At 35.2% G+C, this 24622-nt stretch overlaps 1 protein-coding gene across 1 annotated transcript in view; it reads left to right on the top strand.

Annotated features, from left to right (window-relative positions):
• The window catches only part of DPH6 (diphthamine biosynthesis 6), a 179223-nt gene extending 168574 nt beyond the window's left edge, over positions 1-10649 (top strand). The window contains exons 7-9 of the mRNA XM_082681668.1: positions 767-861; positions 7753-7840; positions 9024-10649. Coding sequence (XP_082537794.1) covers positions 767-861; positions 7753-7840; positions 9024-9077 — 237 coding nt within the window. The 3' untranslated portion in view covers positions 9078-10649. The remainder of the gene's footprint in view (positions 1-766; positions 862-7752; positions 7841-9023) is intronic.
• Positions 10650-24622: the final 13973 nt, after the last annotated feature.

Here is a 24622-nt window from a genome sequence, read left to right as displayed (position 1 = left end):
CAGTATCATTTAAATAACACAGCTTATATTCAGTGCAAAGCACAGGGAATTTTTTTGTTTCTTTGCTTATTTACTTGTGTGTTTTAATTTCAGGTTTAATCAGACAACATTATAAGCTATCCCAGCCTTTCTGGGAGTTATACTTTCCTAGGGCTTGTCTGCAGCATTGGAACTTCATTAGTTCTTGATTCCCTTGGAACTTTACTATTAATAATAACCTTAAGCATAATAACCATGTTTATGGCTTCTTTGTGTGCACAGTCCCAAGGAAAGGCCTTAGATTACATTCTCTGTGTCTCTGAGAAATGCTCTAAACACAACATTTTTTCCCCTTCTACATGTACGTCAAAGGGCAGGGGAAAGCACAGTTTGGCTGCATATATTCTCATTTACTGCGTAATTACTTAGTATCTTTCCCCCTTAGCCTCCCTTTGAAGCTAAAGCTAGTGGCATTCCTAAACTTTATAGTAATCTTTACGCTTTCTCATTATACACAAAAATGTTGGTTGCTTACATCTTTTTATAAGGGTTTGGTGATTATTAAAAATGCTATGCTTTATGATAACATTTTTCATATGGTTTTAAACACATATTAAGCAGAAATATACAGTTATTTTCCTGTAGCTCACCATCTATTTTGGAATTAAAGTTTCTGGCATGGATATTTTTTAGGACAAAATAAGGTAAGTGAACATTTTTGCTAACTAATTTTAAGATTCCTGTTTCTTTCCTTCTTTTTCTTTTTCTTTTCTTCCCCTATTTTCAGCTTTCTAAGAAGTACGGAGTCCATGTTTGTGGAGAAGGTGGAGAGTATGAAACGTTCACTTTGGACTGCCCTCTATTTAAGAAGAAAATAATTGTGTAAGATATCATTTCAGCATTTTCTTCCCCTTCCTCAAATTTAAGTGATGGAAGCAACGTAACATTAAGCTGGAGGCAACTTTTGTTAAGAGAAATAGAACATGTCCTCCAAGTTCACAAACACTCAATTTGTTTAATACCAGTGAAGTCGTCTGAATACCTAAATCAATACATGACAAGACGAGGCCTTCATAGAAGCCTATAAACTTTTTAGACATTGCACTTTCATTTACTTGCTGATTATGGCCTACAGTAAAACTGGTACCTACACACTGACACTTTTATCCTTTCATGAAGTGTGAATTGCCTGTGTTATTTATCTTTCATTACAGCTACATTTGATAAACTGCCACATCAGTAGCCTGTGGGTTCCATTAACTCCGTTCTCTTTTTCCTTTTTCTTGGCTTTAATAACTTAGAATGGTAATACTAAACATTTCTCTTCAATTATTTGGGGTTATTTTTACATATAAACTTTGTTTTTAAATGAATTCTGTTTTATGGTGAATAGTGTGATTTCTTTGCCATAAATTGTTAAAATTCGTGTAGCAAAAAGTAGGAACTTTCTTCAGTTTGTTAACATTATTATCCATACTCTAATTTATATCACTCCTCTCATATGCTAAGAGAGTACTTTATTTGCTTTTCCTAAGCTCTTCAGCTTCTTGAAAAGGTTGTCAGAATTATGCTTGATTTCAGAAACCTCATCTGATGAAAGACTAGAATCTTGTATCGAATGGACAGCTTTAATATTTTCAACACTGAAAGGTGACTTCTTTGTACATATTAATAATGAGGGAAAGAATGTTCTAAGAAGTTAAGACAACTCCAGGTGAATTTTCTAAAAGTTACATTTATCTTGGGAAACATAGCCAAGACCTCTCCATTACCCTGTGCAATATTCACCCACTCTTGCTTCTCTCATTTCTTCTAATTTGTTTTCCATTAATAATCATCGAACATAATAATAATATATTTGGCAAATATATATCAAGTACCTATTATGTCTAAAGCATTCTACTGGGCACCACTGATGTTGAAACATAGTTCCTGTCTCCAGAAGGGTGGAAGGAAGACACACCTGCATAAAATTGTGACACAAAATGGTAGAGGATAAGAGTCAGAAGAATAAGTTCATAAACGAGAGGTATTTCTTGTGGCTTCAGTGATCACAGAACAATTCATTGAATGAACTGTGCCTTAGGTATTACTTCTATGAAATAATACTGTTTGGTTACTTAAGAAAAACATTTCCATGCTAGGGTGAAACTATAGTATAATAGGAAACTTGCAATATACTTATTAGACTAACCAAATTAGAAAAAAATAAAAAGCACAATAAGAGAAAGAAGGCCAAAGAATAATACTCTTCCTGTTCATTGCACAACTTGAGGTCCTGGAGCACCCAGAACTCTTTATGGACAACATAGAATTATAAGAAATGTGCTGCTTTACACTACATAACCATAAGGTTTATTTATCATAGTACTTTAGACCTGAAAAATGAATCTTTCACCTCATCATTGTGTAGACAGAGAAACCTCAACCTGACTGAGGCAATGACATGATGGGAGTTAATCATGCTGTTGAAGAGAAGGATGTCAGGGAAGGTGTATTAGAACCCTCTAGTGCCAAAATGAGCTGTTCAATTAACTGGATAATCATTTGTTGAGGATAATTATGTGGGTGGAACTCTGCAAGCTGCCACCCTGCTCTGTAAAAGTTCTTTTGTAAGAATGGAGAGGCACATCAGCAATACTGGAAGTGCTAACATACGTGTGTGTACCTTGAGAACAGAAGGGGAAGAACTGACATTTCTTTCTTACTCAGTTATCAGCTACTCACTAATCTGATTCTGATGCTTAAGCGCGTTCTTTGATTTTTTTCTTCATAGGTTCTGCCTCACCTCAACTTCATAACTTTCTTATTCGATTTCTTTTCTCTAGATTGCCTTCCCATTTATCCCCACTTTGCTAAATCCTTCCAATTTTAAAGGCTTTGGTTGTTACTACTTCCAGTGCTTGTCCTCATATCTGAACTCTCAGAACACACAGTAGTAGGCACTGATAAACGTTAAATATCATGGAATTAATTTTTCATTTATTGTTTAGTTTTAAATATCCTATTTCACTTTTATGTATTCCTTTCTTAGGTTATAACTAGAGCTTGTAGTAGTTGAATGGAAAAAGAATGTCACCTACTATATACAAAATCTTTCCTTCTCTTTAAAATAGAAAATGTCCTTATACCTATCTGATAAGCACTAAATGTGATGATGTGAATGAATATGCATTGCACATTCTAAAACTGTATATAAATTAAAGTTATTTTATTTAGAGATAGTTTTCCATGTGACACAATTAAAAGATAAGTTTAGACCTGGTAACTACTTGTTAACAATTGACGGTTAATCATACTGGATCCTGTCAGTTAGAATGTGTTTGGGGGGACAAAGTTAATAATTTCTCCTGTTATATTTGACATAGTAGTGATCTTCCACAGTTAGCATACAACTAGTTGATTATTAGGAATCCCCTTTTAAATGTCTAATTCAAATTTTATGTTAGAAAAGGAGACTATGAGGAGAAAAAATAAACTTTTGCATGCAAAATGATTTGATTATAATTAGGTGTGGTTTTTTTTTTCAAAGACACAGATAGAATCTCTTGTATAATGAAATAATTTAGACAAATTAGGGTGGTTCTAGAAGTCTATTATGAGATACATTTTGCCCTGAATTCCAACTAACATTTTTAAAATCTTGTAGGAAACACTGGTATAACAGTCTTTGTGTGGAAGTAATCTTTTAAATTTTTGACTAGAACATTTTACAGTTTACTTTTCACATCAATTAGGATGTGACTACTCACCTCTAGATGCAAATTTTTAGATCAGAAAATGAGGGTTTTTTCCTGAGGAACCTTGACAAAAAGAATTGCAGCCTAGTCTTTAAGAAAAGAGGACAGGGCTTCCCTGGTGGCGCAGTGGTTGAGAGTCTGCCTGCCGATGCAGGGGACGCGGGTTCGTGCCCCGGTCCGGGAGGATCCCACGTGCCGCGGAGCGGCTGGGCCTGTGAGCCATGGCCGCTGAGCCTGCGCGTCCGGAGCCTGTGCTCCGCAACGGGAGAGGCCACAACAGTGAGAGGCCCGCGTACCGCCAAAAAAAAAAACAAGAAAAAAGAAAATAAAGAAAAGAGGACAACTGTAGATCCTCAAATAAAAAACCTACTTTCTCGGTGTCCCTGGTAGCGCAGTTGTTAAGAAACCACCTGCCAATGCAGGGTACACGGGTTCGAGCCCCGGTCTAGAAAGATCCCACATGCCGTGGAGCAACTAAGCCCGTGAGCCACAACTGCTGAGCCTGCGCTCTAGAGCCCGCGAGCCACGACTACTGAGCCTGCGCACCTAGGACCTATGCTGTGCAACAAGTCACCGCAGTGAGAAGCTCGCGCACTGCAACAGAGTGCCACCCCCTGCTCGCCGCAACTAGAGAGAAGCCCGCGCGCAGCAATGAAGACCCAACGCAGCCTAAAAGAAGTAATTTTTTTTAAAAAAACCTACTTTCTTTTTATTTCTTACTTTGAAATATATGTGTATGCATATCAAAAGTAAGAACTAAAACATGGGGAATATAGCCAGTATTTTGAAAATAAAGAACTAAAATCCCAATGTATTAATGAAGGTGATAATTTTCTTCTCACTGTTAATGAACACAATTTTAATGTCAATCTTTGATACAACCCCATATTTCCATTTGAATTGTCAATATTAATGTACTACTGCTACAGAGTTGCTGTGTATGGGATGGATGGATGGATAGAAGAAACAATGGGAAGGAAGGAGGGATGAAAAGAAGAACTAAATTCTATGATTAAAACACTATGCTCTCATTTTCCCCACTTACTCCTCGTTTCTACCTATTCAAGACAGAACTCAGCCCAGAGCATCATAATATGGCATTTAGCCATGAGGATGAATCAAGTACTTTCCTTATCTGCCTTCTCATATCTATTCTGTATCACTTGGGAATTTATTAGAATTTATGAACCATTTTCCTTGTATTTAAATTTATATAATTATTTTTATTATGCTAGAGATAACCATATATTGTTATTGGTATACATGTATGCTTATGTTCATGTATCCATATATATACAGTATGCATGTATGAAAATGTACGTATTCATGTGAAGATTGGTAATTGAAAAATCAGTGTGGGTTTTTGATAGTGTCAATAGTTACTGTGTAAATATAAAGATACTTAAAGTTAAACTATACAGTTATTTGTTTATTCAACAAATGCTTGAAAATAAGGCAGTGTATTCTGCACTGAGCCAGAGGTGGAGTGTGGGGAGAGAGGCAGACAAAGATGAACAAAACCTGGTTCCTCTCTAAGAAGGAAGACAAGCACACAGACACATAATTATAGTGGATGTGTTATGAAAGGTCTGTAAATGCATTACCAAAGCACATAAAGCAGAAAACTAGCACTGTCTGAAGATGTCAGGCAAGCCTTCACGGAAATGATGTTGGAAATGTCTTGTGAGGATAAGTGTGAGCCCACGGGGAATATCTGCGTGCAGTTGTCTTTGCAGAGGGGAAGTAGGAACCAAGACCGTGGCTGAGCCTCAAGAGAAAATTCAGTATTTTGAAGTGAGAGGGTTAGGGCCTGATCTCTTAACTTGAGAGAGAGCCTGTAGTCAGGGAGGAGAGACTCAGACCTGGCTCAGCTAGCTTGCCCTTTTGAAGTCGTAACTAGGGATAAGCCTAACGCAACAGTGAAAGGGAGCATGGGATCCAGCTCTTGGCTACTGAGAAACCTCAGTTGTGTAAGAGGAAGGGGCTGCACTAATTACTGGTATTAATAGGGAAAGAGGAGGAGGGTAGCCAACTGGAAACCATTTTTGCTGTTGTAGAGTTTTTCTTAATTTTCTGGGTCTCTCTGAGGGTATTCCAGCAGATTCTGCTCTAGGTTTCAGAGAAATCCATGAAGCAGACAGAAACCAGAGACTCTTAAAAGTTGAGTTTCAGGTGAGTTTATGAAAGAAAAGCAGAGCAGTAGTGGCATTATTCTGTTTGAAGCTAAAAACCATTTATTTGAATCTATTATCTGTCTCCCAGTTGATTCTGGCTTTGTATAACTGAAAGAAATGACGTTAGTCAATTAGAGATTATGGATTTAATAGAATTCATAAAAACCATATTCCTCTTCACTTAGTGTTCAGAATGTTATATATTTTCTCTGGATAACAATCTTGGTTCAGAATGCAGTAATTGTATCAATTAAGTGAGCTATTTGCTGTCAATCTTCTGTTTCTAGTGGGAATAACTGTCAAGAGAAAGGAGGGCCCGAAACCCTTTCCACTGACACATCACTGGTTCAGGTTAATCATGGTTTTGGTGTACCCATTGTCAAGGATATCAAGACCAAGCTGCCTACATCAGGCATTATTGAGGCTCAGGATCAGTTTCCAAAGCTGGGATTGGGAACATAGGAATTGAAATTTAATGTAAGAATGAGGTCATACACAGGAACTAGAATTTGAATCTATTGAGGAACCAAGATAGGACCAGAACACACAACTCAGGAGTAAATAGACAAGACGACTAGACTAGAGTTAACAAGGCAGAGAGACAGGTGGTAGAAAGCAAGAGGGTCTCCTCTTTTCTTTCTCTTTCTCCTCTTGCTCATTATACATTGAGGCATTTTTCGGTTAGGTAGTCTGTGAAGGCAGGTTATTACTTTCTTTCATGATCCCGATTATAATGTTTTTCTTTTAAAGTCATAGAAGCCTGTTTTAATGTAATTTTTTAAAGCACTAACAAGATACGTATTTGATACTAACAGTTCATGAATAGTAGTTGATTTTTTTTTTTTACCATCCAACTTTTTTCTCTATCTCTGATCTTTCAAGTGAAAAGTAAGCATATTTTGCTCATGAAAATTTAATATATTGGATCCTAGTCTTTTGAGATTTCTTCTATTGTCGCTAAATAACTTTGCATTACAGAAGTTAATTCAAAAATATTTTACATTAGTGGAAAAGAATCAAAATAAGAATTTATTTTGCTGAACAACAATGGTTAAAGTGCTAACAATGTACTAATATAAACATTGGAACTAGTTCCTAAGGCATTAAAGAGATACGAGAAATTTCTGCTTTTAGGATTTGAGTTAAAATACAAAAACACTATTGCTTTCTTAATAAACAACAATAAAAAATAATTAGTTATTAGAACTTCACACATAATCTTAGTTATTCATATGTGCTTTACAGGGTATCTTTGATAAAAGTTGAGTTAATTTACATGTATCCATATGGTGCCAGCAAGCAGTTCATACTATTTTACCTGAATGTGGTAATTGCTATGTCAGACAATCAATTTTAATAACAATGATATTGCAGTGTGAAGAGTTCATCTAGAGCTTAAAACCATCACCAGTACTGCCTTTGTGAAGGATAATTGAGATTTTGTGTGAAACACTGGATGAATTACCTCTTGAAAATGAAAAGAATAATGAAGATAAAGCACTACTGTTTAATGGTAGCCCATACCAACCAAATTTGTGAAAATGAAATTGAAGTTTCAAGTTGTAAAACTGTTCAGAGAGCTTTGAGTGAACCTGAAAGTTGAACTGTGTGTCCTCATAAAGATGAAAAGGTCTTTACTTATTTTTGAAAGTTTAATATTCTCAATCTTTTCCCCAATTAAATATTGGATTATTAAAAGTAGATGTTAATCATTAATTATGTAGTAAATATGTATACAATAGTATACTAGTGGAAATAAATGAGGATTTTTGGTCTTTTCTAGTCACTAGTAGGAGCAACTTGCCACAAAACAGATTTTGCATACTAGATAAATGTATTATAACATTTTTTTATTTCAGGGATTCATCAGAAGTAGTCACACATTCAGCTGATGCATTTGCACCTGTGGCTTACCTACGCTTTTTAGAATTGCACTTGGAGGACAAGGCAAGTAAATCTAATTCACAGTGATTTAAAGAGAAAATTGAGATATGTGCATTGTCTCTATAGATGTAATTCTATAACAACAAATGAAAGGGTAAAAAAAGTGATTTTTTTCAAATCCTCAATCAGTAACTGAGAATTCTGCAGACGTTTATAGTTTTAAGAGCTGTATATTATGTAAAAGATATTACATTGCTGAAGAGTTTGCAGTTCATTTGCAAAGGGAATCATATATACATTAATCAAGGAGAAGACAGGACGGTGTATAACCAAATATTAAATCATCTAGAAAATTAAGAATTAGGTTATTGAGCATCAGCCTTAGGGGAAAGGTTTGAGGATAAATTGGATCTTCATTATACAAAGTTTAAGAGGAGAAGAAAAGGACAAATTAAACCTTTTCCAAAAATATACAGGGGGACAGTCGTACAAATGAAAGATGGAAAATGAAGCAAAAAGTGTGATAGTTTTATTTTAAATACATTGATTGTCAAAACACAGCAGAAGTCAATTTTAAAATGTTTTGTGGAATAGTTAAGGTCTAGATTAGACCCTGTGATTAAAAGCTCTGCTCCTTGAGGCATAAATGATTGGAAGAAGTCTGCATCTTTCGTGTTCTGTCATCAAGTGCCTTGAGGCACACCCACAGTCATATATATGATAGAGAATCTGAAGAACCAAGAGAATCAATGATTGGCAAAGGAAGGAGAAAAATGGGAACCCCAGTAATCTCTCAATCAGCAAGAATTTCCAAAAGTAGAGAATAATATTTGGTGCCATTTCTCTAGAAAAACTAGAAAAGACAAGGTTGAAAAGAGGTGATTGAATTGGGCTGAAAGATGACTATTGGTGACCTTTTACCAAAAAACTGGGAAACCTCAAGAGAATGAAGCTAAACTATCCAGACATCTTTCAGACCCACTGAAAGGAGCCTCTTCTAGGTCTCTGCTACTTTTGCTGCCATGGGCACACACAAAAAAATCAAAACCACCAAATTCTGGTTTAAATACATTAGCCATTGTATGTTCACCTCTACCTAAATAGCTCAGTATTCACACTGTTTTGGTATTGCTTTGGTCTTCTCTATCCATTTGCCCTCTTGCAGAAAAGAATATTACTTCTTTAAGGTACAGTACTCACTGACACTGAATAAATATGGTGCATTTCCTTTTTTTTTTTTCCTTAGGTGTCCCCAGTACCTGACAACTGCAGAACATCTAATTATATACATAACTCTTGAAAAGCATTTTTGTTACTAAGCTGGTATTTTTATATTTTAAAAATCACATAGCATTTTCTCAATTATTATGTCCCACTTTTTTCATTACATTTTTTTATTCTTAAAAATATTTATCTTTATCAGAAGTTGATAGAACCATTGATTAATTGGTTAACACATCCAATCCATGATCTCTGTGATTGGTACCTTATTTTTTCCCCTTTTACTTCATCTGAAATCCTCATTTCTGTAACATTTCTTTGCTTTCATCACACTGGTTTATTTTCCTCTTTCTTGTTCCTGCTTTCATTTCTGCCTATAGTATCCTAATGCAAAGGCAATTGAAAATGAGGATGAAAAGGTAGTCACTGTATTTAGCTAATCAAGTTTATTCTACCGGGCATCACCATTTTTGTTTTGAATATATTCATTGTTTCAACATTATTGGACAATCAAGAAGAATACCATTAACTCTTACTGGTTGTTTATAACTGATTAAAAAATGTAGTTTTTCGGTATTACCTATGCTGACTTCAGACTACTTTTAGAGTTTGCAGCCAAATTGAGTGGAATGTACAGAGAGTTCCCACACATGCACAGCCCCCCAGCTGTCAACATCCCACACCGCAACAGTACATTTGTTACAATCAAGGAATTTACATGGACACATCAGTTATTACCCAAAGACCATAGTTACATGATGAGTCACTCTTGTTGTTGTACGTTCTGTGGGTTTGGACAAATGCATAATGACTTGTATCTACCATTATAGTATAATACAGAATAGCTCTGCCTATTCATCCTTACTTTTCCTCTAACCCCTGGTAACCTCTGATGTGTTTACTCTTGCCGTAGTTTTGCCTTTTCCACAACATCATGTAGTTGGAATCATTTAGTATGTTGCCATCTCATATTGGCTTCTTTCACTTACTAATATGCATTTGGATTCCATTGTGTCTTTTCATGGTTTAACAGCTCATTTCTTTTTCTTTTTTTCTTAAGACATTTTTTTAGAGCAGTTTTCGGTTCACAGAAAAATTGGAGGGCAAGTACAGAAATTTCCCATTTACCCCCTGCACCCACATATGCATAGTCTTCCTCATTATCAACATCCCTCCCCAGAGGGGTATATTTGTTACGATTAATGAACCTACATTGCACATCGTAATCACTCAAAGTTCATAGTTTACATTACAGTTCACTCTTGGCTTTGTACATTCTATAGATTACATGTATCCATCATTATGGTATCATACAGAATATTTTCACTGCCCTAAAAATCCTTCGTGCTCCACCTTTCATCACTTAACTACCTCCAACCCCTGCAACCACTGATCTTTTTATTATCTCCATAGTTTTGCCTTTTCCAGAACATCATATAGTTAGAATAATATGGTATGTGCCATTTTTAGATTGGCTTCTTTGACTTAGTAATATGCATTTAAGGTTCCTGCATGTCTTTTCGTAAGTTTTTAAATGCTTAATAATATTCCATTGTCTGGACATACCATAATGTATTTATCCTTTCACCTACTGAAGGACATCTTGGTTGCTTGAAGTTCTGGCAATTGTGAATAAAGCTTTTGTAAAACATCCATGTGCAAGTTTTTGTGTGGACATAAGTTTTCAACTCTATTGGGTAAATACCAGGGAGCATGATTGCTGGATTATATTGTAAGAGTATATTTAATTTTACAAGAAACCACCAAACTGTCTTCCAAAGTGGCTGTACTATTTTGCATTCCCACCAGCAGTGAATGAGAGTTCCTCTTGCTCCACATCCTTGCCAGCTTTTGGTGCTGTCAGTGTTTTGGACTTTCATCATTCTAATAGGTGTGTAATGGTATCTCATTGCTGTTTTATTTTATTTTTTAAATATTTATTTATTTATTTGGCACTCAGGATCTTTGTTGCCGCCTGCGGGATCTTTTAGTTGCAGTGCTCAGGATCTTGAGTTGTAGCATGTGAGCTCTTAGTTGTGACATGTGGGATCTAGTTCCCTGACCAGGGATCAGACCCAGCCCCCTGTGTTGGGAGTGTGGAGTCTTAACCACTGGACCACCAGGGAAATCCCCTCATTGCTGTTTTAATTTGCATTTTCCTCATGACGTATGACATGGAACATCTTTTCATGTATTTATTTGCTATCTCTGTATCATATTTGGTGAGATGTCTATTTAGATCTTTTGCCAATTTTTTATTTGAACTCTCTGTTTTTTATTATTGAGTTTTTAACAGTTCTCTATATATTTTGGAAATAGTTCTTTATCAGCTATGTCTTTTGCAAATATTTTCTCCGAGTCTATGACTTGTCTACTCATTCTTTTTCCAGTGTCTTTCACAGAGCAGAAGTTTTTAATTTTAATGAAGCCCAGCTTATTAATTATTTTTTTCCTGGATCATGCCTTTGGTGTTGTATCTAAAAGTCATCACCAAACCCAAGGTCATCTAGGTTTTCTCCTATTTTATCTTCTAGGATTTTTATGGCTTTGCATTTTACAATTGGGTCTGTTATCCATTTTGACTTAATTTTTGTGAAGGGGTATTAGGTTTGAGTCTGCATTCATTTTTTTAATGTGTGCGTGTTTAATGGTTCTAGCACCATTTGTTGAAAAGACTATACTTTCTCCATTATATTGCCTTGCTCCTTTGTCTGTATTTGTGTGGACCTATTTTTGAGCTCTCTATTCTGTTCCATTGATTTGTTTGCCTATTCTCTTGCCAATACCGCAAAGTCTTAATTACTGTAGCTTTATAGTATGTCTTCAAATCAGATAATGTCAGATTCTGACTTTGTTCTTCTCCTTCAATACTGTGGTGACTATTCTAGGTCTTTTACCTTTCCATATAAACATTAGAGTCAGTTTTTTGATATCCACAAAATAACTTGCTAAGATTTTGAATGGGACCACATTGAATCTATAGATCAAGTTGGAAAGAACTGACATCTTAACAATATTGAATCCTACTATCCAAGATCATGGAATATCTATTTATTACATTCTTCTTTGATTTCTTTCATCAGAGTTTTATGTATATATGTATATGTATATGTGCTTAAGACATCCTTTTTAATGTTCATCGTTCTAAATCAGTTAAATGTTGCCTCCTTTAGGACTTTTTTTTTTCTTTTTAATATCAGGCTTTGAGATGACATTCTTAGGGTGAATCAGGAAAGAAATAAGAGTTCCTTTCCCAGAAATTTTATTACATCTCAGTGGATTGGGTAAAGCATTGGCCAAGTCACCAGCTTTACTCCAGAGCCCATGCAGGTAGTAGAGAAGGGGATTCTATAGAGGGAAAACAAAGTATAATTAACAAAAGAAAGATGAATAAATGCTAGAGGGCAAAAATGATAGATACTCTTTCACATGTTTTATCAAATTCACATTGTTATCTTAAACTCATATTAACAAATTAATTAACACTCTACCCCAAATAATAGTGAGACCTCAAATGTATACTTTGAATACCACTCTGAAAATCCGTCCGTATCTGTTCCCTAAATTCCTTTAGTTTCTACTCACTTTATAACACATTTGCAATCTAGCTTGACCTCAATTACTTTGATGTTGGTCTTTTCTGTCTTCATAATTGTTAATCATTTTTCCTGATAATATTGACTACCATCTCCTCAAAATTTTTTCCTATAATGTGTATATGTCATTGTACTATTCTGACTTTCCTTCCAGTCTCTCAAGATTTCTTGTCTTCTTCAATAGCTTCTTTGCTTCTTACTTTCAACATATATATATATATATATATATATATATATATATATATATATATATATATATATGCCTCAAGTTCTTTTTATGGCTCCATTTTCTTCTTTGTCAGTATTTTCTCTGACAAAGACTGTGTCTTCTCCCACAAGTTTACTTTTAACCTCTATGCAGATAATTCTCAAGCACTCTCTTTCTGGACTTTCTACTACTATCTTTTTTTTCCCCTTAACTCTACATCCTTATTTCTGACTGCCTGCTGGACATGACTGCCAATAAATATCAAGCTCATTATGTACAAACTTTGAAATCATTTTCCCCTCCAAGTGCACCTTTTCCTTGTTTGTTGTTATTTAACACAACTCTTTTCCCCCTAGTAACTCAGGCACAGAATAAAACAAATCATCTCTTCTTTACCATGGACATTCAATTGGTTATCTAATCCTTTATAAGTTAGTTTTAATGTCTTGTACACCAGTGGCCCCCAACCTTTTTGGCACCAAGGGCCATTTTCGTGGAAGACAATTTTTCCACAGTTGGGAGTGTGGGTGATGGTTCAGGCAGTAATGTGAGTGATGGGAAGCAGTGGGGAGAGGCAGATGAAGCTTCACTCACTCGCACACCGCTCACCTCCTACTGTGTGGCCCAGTTCCTAACAGGCCACGGACTGGTGCTGGTCCATGGCCCAGGGGTTGGGGACCCCTATTGTACACTATTCCATCTCCGTGCCCATCTCTCTAGTTAAAGTTGTATCTTGCCCAAACTCTTGGACAAGATAGAACTTCTTTAAGTGGACTCCTTGCTTTTATTCTCCCCATATTCTACTTCATTGCCATATTAGATTTTTCTTTCTAGTTTTTGTTTCTATGCACAAAACTCCATAATGGCACTACATGGTTTTCTCAATAAGTAAGATGTTTAGCTATGACATGTTGCCATAACATCCTTTTTCAGTCTTTCTCCCAGGATTCCCCCACGTGTACCTTTGCTCTTGTAATACAGAACCATTGGAAAAGTCCCTTACCATGCCTTCTGCTTCTTTCCTCCCTTGCCTTTGCTTATTCTATCTTTTTTAACTGTTTACATCCTGTCCATGATGTATGACTGAATTCAAATACTCTTATACATTTAGCCACACCAGATGAACTGCCCTAATAATTTGTTTGTTCCTCTCTTGTGACCATTAATTTAAGCAGCTTATGTTATAGTTGTTTAAGGACTTATTATTTCTACTAGACTGTAAATTTCTTAAGGACTCTTCTTTTTTCATCTTCACACCCCCTACAACAGCAACTAGTTCTGCAATAAGAATTTTTTAATTTAACTGATTGTTATTTTCATACTTCATTTTTTTTCTTACAAAATTTTATAGACGTGCTTCCATTTCATGTTGCATACCATTTAATGAAAGTCATGTTCTTGTTTATTTTTCTTTTATTCTGTTAGAGAAAAATGCTCCAAGCAAACTGGAACATAAAATACAGCCTTTAGAGAGGTTGTTAGTGTAAAATTTATCACTAAGATTTGCACTTTATATATAATGACCCTTAAACTTTTCTATTGAATAATTAACCTATTTAAATGTTACCTTTAAGTTAAAATATTTATTTATGTGAGTGTAAAAATTATATCAACTAAACATGGGATCCCAAACAAAATAACTGAATAATGAAAAGCTCCAGGTTAAAAATGGGGAAATACATTAAAATTTCTTTTGGGGGCTCTGACTTTATTGCTTATGGCAAACTTGATGCTAAAATGAACCATACATACATCACTACTCTGACAGGCTTGAGAAAATGAAAAATACAAAGCTTTACATAAATCAGCCAACAGATCATATTAAAATGCATAATCTTTAGCAGAAGAATAAAGACTTTTAACAGTTCAGAAACTCTTCCTTCCTTATGTAGTTGTTTTAGATTTTTCAAACAGCTTTATGAGAAATAATATTTCAAATTAATTATTGGCAAAGCCATTGCATTCATTAAGAGACAAGGTTCATGGAAATTTAGCTCCAATTTTACTAATGTACCCTAGTATCACTTAGTACTTAATTTTGTTTTTTGTTGAAATAACCCATGGGACAATTATATATTTTATATAATTATAAAAGCTCATATTCGTACTAGTTGTAACTTTTAAAGACATCATAATTTCATGGACCATTCTTGGTCTTTCATTTTATTTTGCTTTTTTTCAGAAACCTCATCAAATATCTTGAAAAAATTTATAACATTAAATCATCTCTCTGCTTTTATTTTTCTCTTCAATCCAACAGATATCTGTGAGCACCTACTCTATTTAAAAAACTGTTAGGCCTACATGGAATTGACTATAATTATGGACAGAATACAGCATAATTCTAATTCTGATTTTAAATTGAAGTTATTATGAGTAATCATTATTCCCAGCATTATGATTACAATAACAGTTCACTAGCTTGGCTAATCTGAACTGAAGTTATGGCCATAATATATTGTTGATTCAAGGTGAAAAGTAATGTGTGGGATATGAACTTGTTTTTCTAAAATATAGTGGTGGAGACAAGGAGCTTATATATTTAATTATATTTGATTAAGGATAGTAAGATGTAAGCACATAATAACCAGACTGATCATATTGGTTTCTTTGGGGAAAGGGAGCATGAAGGGGAAAAACAGAGAGAAGCTTAATTCTTTATATATCTGTAATTGTGACTTCTTACAATGAGCATATATTTTTAAATTTTAAAATATTTGATTAAGAAAATGAGGCAAATGAGTTCATCAATGCTAAATGAGTATTTAAATGTTATTCTACAGCGTTTTAGTAGTCTCGGTAGAAAGAGATGCACTAGAGCCCTTTAAAACTTTCCATATAACTTAAGTGAAAACAGTACCCACGATGTGGGTTGAAATCTAGTTGATCCTATAGTAAAGTCTAAGCAGTGAATCTTGGGGCAATAAATAAATAAATAAAGACTAGAAGTATTTGGGTGGTTGGCCTTTTGATTATGTTGTGCATGGGAATTTACTCTCACAGCTCATAGACGCATGTATAAATTTGAAGATCCCTGCCATGGAGATATGCTGCCACAGTCTCTATACCACCTCAAAAATATTTCCTTACAGAGGGATGAAAGAAGGAGAAAGATAAAGGATGACTTTTATTCGTGAACATTTGGTTCAGCACAAATTTCCTACCACACCCCACCCTTTCCCCATCTTTTGCCCTCAAGCTAAAGAGCAGAAAACTGATCTGGTAGGAGGGAGCAAGGCATTCAGCAGGTTTTAAAACCTTATTCTATAAACCTTATTGATATAACTTGGGATTCAGGTAGATTTTGGCCTTAGGTACCGCTGTGCCATTGCTGCCATAAATGATCATTGGAGCAGATTAATAAATCAAGCGTCAGATTCACCCAAGTTTAGAGAGCTACTTAACTCATTTCTGTCCCTAATGCATAGATTTCAGTAGTACCAACAATTTATCAGTGTGTCAGGAAGTCATGAATCAAACTGGGCGGTAGAAGAGATTTTGAACCCAAATCTTGATAGATTTAATCAGTTTGGGGCAGGATCATAAAAATAACCAATCAGTTGATTTCCTTCTCTTCCTTCAAATTCTAATTGACTGACTTTTTTTCTTTAATATTTACTTAGTTGTTGTGTTCTCCCGTGTAGCTTTTTGTTCTTGGGGTTGTTTTAAAAAATAAAGTTTCTGATTGGTGTTTTCATAAAGTTTCACTTTGATGATTTCTCATAAAAGAGGTGTGGCATACCACTTATTCATTTAATATATTTATTTGGTGCTTACATTTATATGCCTGACACTGTTCATTCAGTGGGGATACAATAGCGAATTGAACAACCAAAAATCATTTCCTTCGTGGAGCTTTTATCCTATGGAATGAGACAGATAAACAAATCAAATATATAAAATAGAGGGGATGGGGGAAGTTGCCTCATTGCCCATAGAAATGAAGATTGTAATTTATGGAATAAACATGATCTGAGAATCTTAGGCTGCTCTGGTGACAGGTTTAAAACCAGATTTAGGGTAGCAAGACTGGTTCTTTTGGTCATATACCAGAGAGTGGTGGTGAGCTGTGAGTGGTTGGATTTGGGTAGGGAAAGGCTAAGAGTCTTGCCAGAAGCCTGTAGATACATCCAAAGGGTGATTCAGTGAATTAGAAGTCAAAAGAAAATATTCAGAATGAAGCATGGAGAGAAATAAAGAAAAATACACATTAGAGGTTGAGAAATAAAAATAGTGGAAAGGGGGCTTCCCTGGTGGCGCAGTGGTTGGGAGTCTGCCTGTCGATGCGGGGGACGCGGGTTCGTGCCCTGCTCCGGGGGGATCCCATGTGCCGCCGAGCGGCTGGGCCCGTGGGCCGTGGCGGCTGAGCCTGCGCGTCCGGAGCCTGTGCTCCGCGGCGGGGGAGGCCACAGCGGTGAGAGGCCCGCGTACGGCAAAAAAAAAAAAAATAGTGGAAAGGTCTAAAATGTAAAGTGTCAGAGAGGAGAGGTGTAATGGGTAAAGTGCACAAATTGAGAAGATAATGGTTCAGAACTTTCCAAAATTAATTAAACACACTAAGGTACAGATTCAAGAAGTCTTATGAACCGCAGATGGAATAAAGAGAGATTCATATTTAGGTGTGTGATAATAAAATTGCTGGAAACAAAAATCAAAGAAAAAAATTGAAAATAATCAAAATGCATTTTTTAAAAAGGCTACATTCAAAGAAGCAACTATTAGAATGAAACCTAACTTTTAAACAGAAAAAAAGAGAATCCAAAACAATGGAGTCATATTCTTGGTAGTGCTAAATGAAAATAACCATCATCCTAGAATCTGTAGCCAGCAAAAAATATCCTTCAAAAATTAAAGTGAAGGTACTTTCAGGATGATGGATATGCATTTGCCAGAACTCATTGGTAGAGCACTTATGGTTCATCCATTTCACTGTAATTTTTATCCTTAAGATATAAATATTTTAACTCTAGTTAAAAACATTTATGTTAAAACCTTAACATACTTTATTATGCTTTGGTGTGTCTGCTAGTAATAATTTTTCTAAGTTTTTGTTTAAAATTTCTTAACTTTATTTTTATTTTACTCCAACATTTTATTAAGGAAAATGGTAAACATACAGAAAAGTCTAAAGGAAGAAGAAATAAAGACCTTCCCAGTTAAAGAAAAACTGAGAGAGTTCTAGACTTGCCTTTCTTATGAGTATTGCTAAAGGGAGTTCTTCAAGTTGAAAAAAAAATAAGACACTAGACAGCAACACTAAAGCATTTGAAAATGTAAAGCTCTCAAATAAAAGGTAAATATATAGATGTATACAGAGTTTTATAATATTGTAATGGTGGTGTTTAAATTATTTCTAATTCTGGCATAAAATATTATAAGTAAAATCATGAAAAGTAACTATAACTATAAAACTATGTTAGAGGATACAGAATATACAAAGATATAAGTTGTGACATCAATAACATAAGGTAAGAGAGAGGAAGTATAAAGGAGTAGAGTTTTATATGTGATTAATGTTAAGTTGTTATCAGTTTAAAGTAGATTGTTATAGATGTTTGATGCAGTCCCCATAGTAACCACAAAGAAAATTATAGAGAATGCACAAAATAGAGAAAGGAATCAAAGTGTGTCACTACAAAACAAAACAAAAAAATCAAAACACAAAAGACAACTGCAAAAGAGGAAAGGGTGACAAAATAACTAGAAGACTAGAAGACATAAACAATTAACAAGATGACAATAGTGAATCCTCTCTACCACTAACTGCCTTAAATATAAATAGATTAAACTCCAAATCAAATGACATTGGGGAGGGTGGAGATCAAGATGGTGGAGTAGGAGGATGTGGAGCTCACCATCTACAAAACACCAAAAATTACATCTACATGTGGAACAATTCTCATGGAAAACCAAATGACATAGAGTGGTTAAATGTATTGAAAACAACAACAACAACAATATGCCCTTTATAAGAGATACACTTTAAATCTAGGGTTATCCATAGGCTGAATGTGCAAGGATGAAACAAGGTATTCAATGAAAATAATAACTAAAGTAGAGCAGAAGTGGCCATACTTATATCAGATAAATAGATTTTTAAGTCAAAAACTGTCAAAAGAGACAAAGAAGAACATTTTATAATGATAAAACAGCAGCTCACCAGGACGTTATAACAACTATAAATATATATACACCTAACAGCAGAGCACCCAAATATGTGAAGCAAACAGTGACAGAATTGAAATGAGAAATAGACAGTGACACAATGATGGTAGAGATTTCAGTCTCTCACTTTCAATAATGTAGAAATCAACCAGATTAAAGGTCTTGGCCTATACTGTAGGAAACAGAGGACTTGACCTATACTGTAGACTAATTGGACCTAATAGACATTAAAATAACACTCCACCCAACAACAATAAATTATACATTCTTCTCAAACATACAAGGAACATTCTCCAGGATAGATCACTTGTTAGGCCACAAAACACTTCTTAACAAATTTAAAAAGATTGAAATCATACCAAATATCTTTTCCAACCAGAATGGTATGAAACTTGAGATCAATAACAAAACTGGAAAATTCACAAATATGTTGAAATTAAACAATACACTCTTGAACAACCCATGGGTTAAAACATACACACACACACACACACACACACACACACACTCAAGAGAAATTAGAAAATATCTTGCGACAAATGAGAGTGAAAACAGAACGTACCAAAAATTGTGAAATGCAACAAAAGCAGTACCAAGAGGGAAATGTATAGTGGTAAACACATACATTAAAAACAAAGACAGAGTGATGTTAGCATCATGGCCGGGTGAGACACCCCCTTTGTTGCTCCCCTTTAATCTGCAACCAGTAAAACATCCACAAGTCAGCAAAGGTGGTTCTGCCTAACACACCAGAACACTGCAGAATTTTCACACATCTGTACATTTAAAGGTGGGTGGACTCCAGCACATGGGGGAGGCAAAACCAAGGGAACAGCAGAGGCAATGCCTCTTATCCTGGATCCTCAGCCACTATAGCTGAACCTGCAGCCCTAGCGAACCCAGTAGCAACAGAGGAGTAGCACACACAACTCTGTCCCCCTGGCCACAGCAGTACTTGTGGCCACAGGTAATTGGGCAAAAGTGGTTCAGGGCCTGTGACCCCATCTCTCCAGCCGATACAACCATGACTTAGGCCTTCCTGCTCCCCACCTTCAACAGTGGCAGCCACAAACTCAGAAACTCAAGACACAGCAGAGGCACTGACAACCCCAGCAACCCCCATCTAACCCCCTCCCTCTGCAGCAGTGGAGTCTGTGACTCAGGAGATCCCCAACACAGGAGTAGCACCTGCCACCCCAGTGCCACAGATGCTGGCGCCAACAACAAGCAGTAACAAAGGGCACTAAGCTACACCGCTGAATGACGGAGGCAGTGGAGGGTGGAGAGTGACATCTCTAAAGCGCAACCAGAGGTGGCCCAAGTAAGGAAGACCAAAACTTGTGCTATAGCACTGCCTACCAAGGAAAGAAAGACCTGTAATATCCAACCTGTTAAATCCGTTATTGGAAAAAAAAGCAAAAAAGCTTTATTTAAAGAAGAAAAGTATTCACTACTTAAAATGAGTAACAAATCATCAAGCATCATAAAGCATCACAGTAACACTGTATCACAAAAAGAAAATGACACTTCTCCAGAAACCAAAAGTAAAGTCATGGAATATTACAAGCTAACTGATAGAGAATGCAAAATAGCTGTCATGAAGAAACTCAATAAGCTATAAGAAAACTCAGAAAGGCAGTTCCATGAGTTTAGGAGTAAAATTAATGAACAGAAGAAATAGTTTACCGAAGAGATTGAAAGTCTAAAAAAGAACCAAAACGAAAGTCTGGAGCTGGAAAACTCAATAAACAAGATGAAGAATGCATTAGAAAGCATTAGAAGTAGAGCAGGCCATGCAAGTGAGAATTAGTGAGCTCAGTGGCAGAACTACAGAAATGATACAAGTAGAAGAGGAAAGACAATTAAGATCTTTTAAAAAGTGAGGAAGTTCTACAAAAGCTATCTGACTCTTCTAGGTAGGGCACCATAAGGTCATAGGCATCCCAGAAGAAGAGAGTTTTTGTTGTTGCTGTTTTTTAATAACTGAGAAATTCCCAAACCTGGAAAAGGAACTGGATATAAAAGTCCATGAAACTAAGAAAATACCTAGCTACCTCAACACAAAAAGACATTCTCTAAGATACAGTATATTAAAATTGTCAGAAGTCAATGAGAAAGAATTTTAAAGGCAGCCAGGGGAAAAAAGATGGTAACTTAAAAAGGAACCCTTGTAAGGTTAGCACATATGTCAGCAGAAACTCTACAGGCCAGGAGGGAGTGGAATGACATTCTCAAAATACTGAAAAATAAAAATTGGTCCACCAGGAATCCTCTATCTTGCAGTTTTAATTCAGATATGAAGAAGAAATAGTCTTTCTCAGACAAATAAAAGCTGAGGAAGTTCATCAACACTAGATCTGCCTTACAAGAAATGTTGGAAGAAGCTCTTCTACCAGAAACAAAAAGGCAAAAGTACACAAAACTTTGAGTAAAGTGATAGAGTCAGAAAATTGCGACTCTGTGTCAGAATAAGTTTTTAAACACTTTAATATAGCATAAAGGTTGAAGGGGGAAGCAAGCAGTAAAAATAACTATAGCTACTTAAATTTGGTAATAAATTCACAACATAAAAAGGGGTAATTTGAGACAAAAAAAGCATAAGAACACTAAGATATATAAAGCAATTACTAACAGACCTAAAGGGAGAAATTGACATCACAATAATAGTATGGGATATTAACACCCCACATACATCAATGGATAGATCATCCAGAAAGAAAGTCAACAAGGAAACAATGGCCTTAAATGAAACATTAGGCTGGATAGATTTGATAGATTTGTACAGAACATTGGATCCAAATGCAGCAAAATACACATTCCTAAGTGCACATGGAACGTTCTCAAGAATAGACCATATGTTCGACATAAAACAAGTCTCAATACATTAAAGGCTGAAGTCATATCAAGCATCTTTTTTGGTCACAATGATATGAAACTGAAATCAACCACAAGAAGAGAGCTGGAATAATCACAACTATATGAAGACTAAACAATATACTACTGAACAACTATTGGGTCAATGAAGAAATCAAAGGAGAATTTTTTTAAAAAATCTGAAGACAAATGAAAATAAAAATACAACATGCTGCTTACATGGTATGCAGCAATAACAGTTGTAAGAGGGAAGTTTCTAGCAATACAAGCCTACCTCAAGAAACAAGAAAAATCTCAAATAAAACCATCTAATCTTACATCTAAAGGAAATAGAAAAAGAAGAACAAATGAAGCCCAAATTCAGTAGAAGGAAGGAAATAATAAAGATTAGAGTGGAAATAAATGAAATAGAGACTAAAAAGACAATAGAAAAGAGCAATGAAACTGAGCTTTTTCTTTGAAAAAATAAAAATAATTGACAACCTTTAGCTAGACTCACTAAGAAAAAAAGACAGGAGTCTCTGATAAATAAAATCAGAAAGGGGGGAAATAGCAATGGATACTCAGAAATACAAAGTAATAAAAGAGAATATTATGAACAGCTATATGTCAACAAATTGGACAACATAAAAGAAATGGACAAATTCTTGGAATCATATAACCTGCCAAGACTAAATCATGAAGAAATAGAAAATCTGAATAGTCTGATCACTAGTAAAGAGATTGAAATAGTAATCAAAAACCCCTCAGAAAACAAAAGTACAAGACCAGATAGCTTTACAGGTAAATTCTACCAAACATTCAAAGATGTAATACCTATCCTTCTCAAACTCTTCCATAAAGTTGAACAGGAGGGAATGCTTTCTAACACATCTTAAAAGACCAGCATTACTTTGATACCAAAACTAGGCAAGCACAACACAAAAAAAGAAAATTACAAGCCAGTATCTCTGCTGAATATAGATGCAAAAACCCTCAACTAGCAAACAATACACCAATACATTAAAAGGGTCATACACCATGAACAAATGTGATTTATCCGAGGAATGCAAGGATTTTTCAATATCCACAAGTCAATCAATGTGATATACTACATTAACAAATTGAAGAATAAAAACCATACGATCACCTCAATAGGTGCAGAAAAAGTATTTGACAAGATTCAACATCAATTTATATAAAAACTCTCAAGAAAATGGGCATAGAAGGACCCTACCTCAACATAATAAAGGCCATCTATGACAAATCCACAGCTAACATCATACTTAATGATGCAAAACTGCAAGCTGTCCCTCTAAGATCAAGAATAAAACAAGGATGCCCACTCTCACCACTCTTATTCAACATAGTATTGGAAGTCTTAGCTAGAGCAATTAGATGGGAAAAAGAAATGAAAGTCATCTAAATTGAAAAGGAAGAAGCAAAACTGTCACTATTTGTGGATAGCATGATCTTTATATATAGAAAATTCTATACCAAACAACTATTAGAAATAGTAACAGATACAGTAAAGCTGCAGGGTACAAATTAACGTGCAAAGTCCATTGTTTCTATATGCTAACAGTGAGCTAGCAGAAAGAGAAGTTATGAAAATCTCATTTAGAATTGCAACAAAAAGAATAAAGTACATAGGAATAAATTTAATCAGGGAGGTGAAAGACCTGCACACTGCAAACTGTAAGACATTGTTGAAAGAAACTGAAGAAGACATAAAGAAATGGAACAATATTCCATGTTCATGGTGTGGAAGAATTAACTTCTTAAAATGTCTATATTACTTAAAATGGTATACAGATTCAGTGCAATCCCTATCAAAATCCCAAGGACATTTTTCACAAAAACAGAACAAAAATTCTAAAATTTGAATGGAACCACAAAAGACTCTGAATAGCCAAAGCAATACTGAGAAAAAAGAACAAAGCTGAAGGTATCACATGCCCTGTCTTCAAACTATATTACAAAGTTGTAGTAATCAAAACAGCACGGGATTGGCAGAAAAAAACAGATATATAGATCAGTGGAACAGAATTGAGAACCCAGAAATAAAAATCCACATGTATATGGACAATTAATTTATGACAAAGAAGCAAAGAACAATGTAGAAAGGATAGTCTTTTTAATAAATGGTGTTGGGAAAATTGGACAGCCACATGCAAAAAATGAAAATAGAATATTATCTCACACCATACACAAAATCAACTCAAAATGTGTTAAAAACTTGAAGGTAAGACCTGAGAACATAAAACTCGAAGTAAACACAGGCATTGTGCTTTTTTACATCAGTCTGAAAATATTTTTCTGGATATATCTCCTCAGGCAAGGAAAACAAAAGCAAAAATAAACAAATGGGACTGCAAATTAAAAGCTCCTGCATGGTAAAGGAAACGTTTAACAAAACAAAAGGACAACCTACTGAATGGGAGAAGATGTTTGCAAATCATATATCTGATAAGCCATTAGTATCCAAAAATATATAAAGAACTCATACAGATCTCAACAAACAACAACAAAACAATCCAATCAAAAAATGGGCAGTGGAGCTGAATGTTTTCTATAGAAGACATACAGATGTCCAACAGGCACATGAAAAGATGTTTAATGTCACTAATTATTAGGGAAATGCAAATCAAATCCACAGTGAGATATCATCTCACACTTGTTAGAAGAGCTATTATCATAAAGGCAAGATATAACAAGTCTTGGCAAGGATGTAAAGAAAAGGGAATCCTCATACACCATAGGTAAAAATGTAAATTGGTACAGTCACCATGGAAAACAGTA

Source organism: Grampus griseus, assembly GCF_964374135.1.
Source record: "Grampus griseus genome assembly, chromosome: 2".
In the NCBI taxonomy this organism is placed as follows: domain Eukaryota; kingdom Metazoa; phylum Chordata; class Mammalia; order Artiodactyla; family Delphinidae; genus Grampus; species Grampus griseus.
This window is presented reverse-complemented; position numbering and strand designations above follow the sequence as displayed.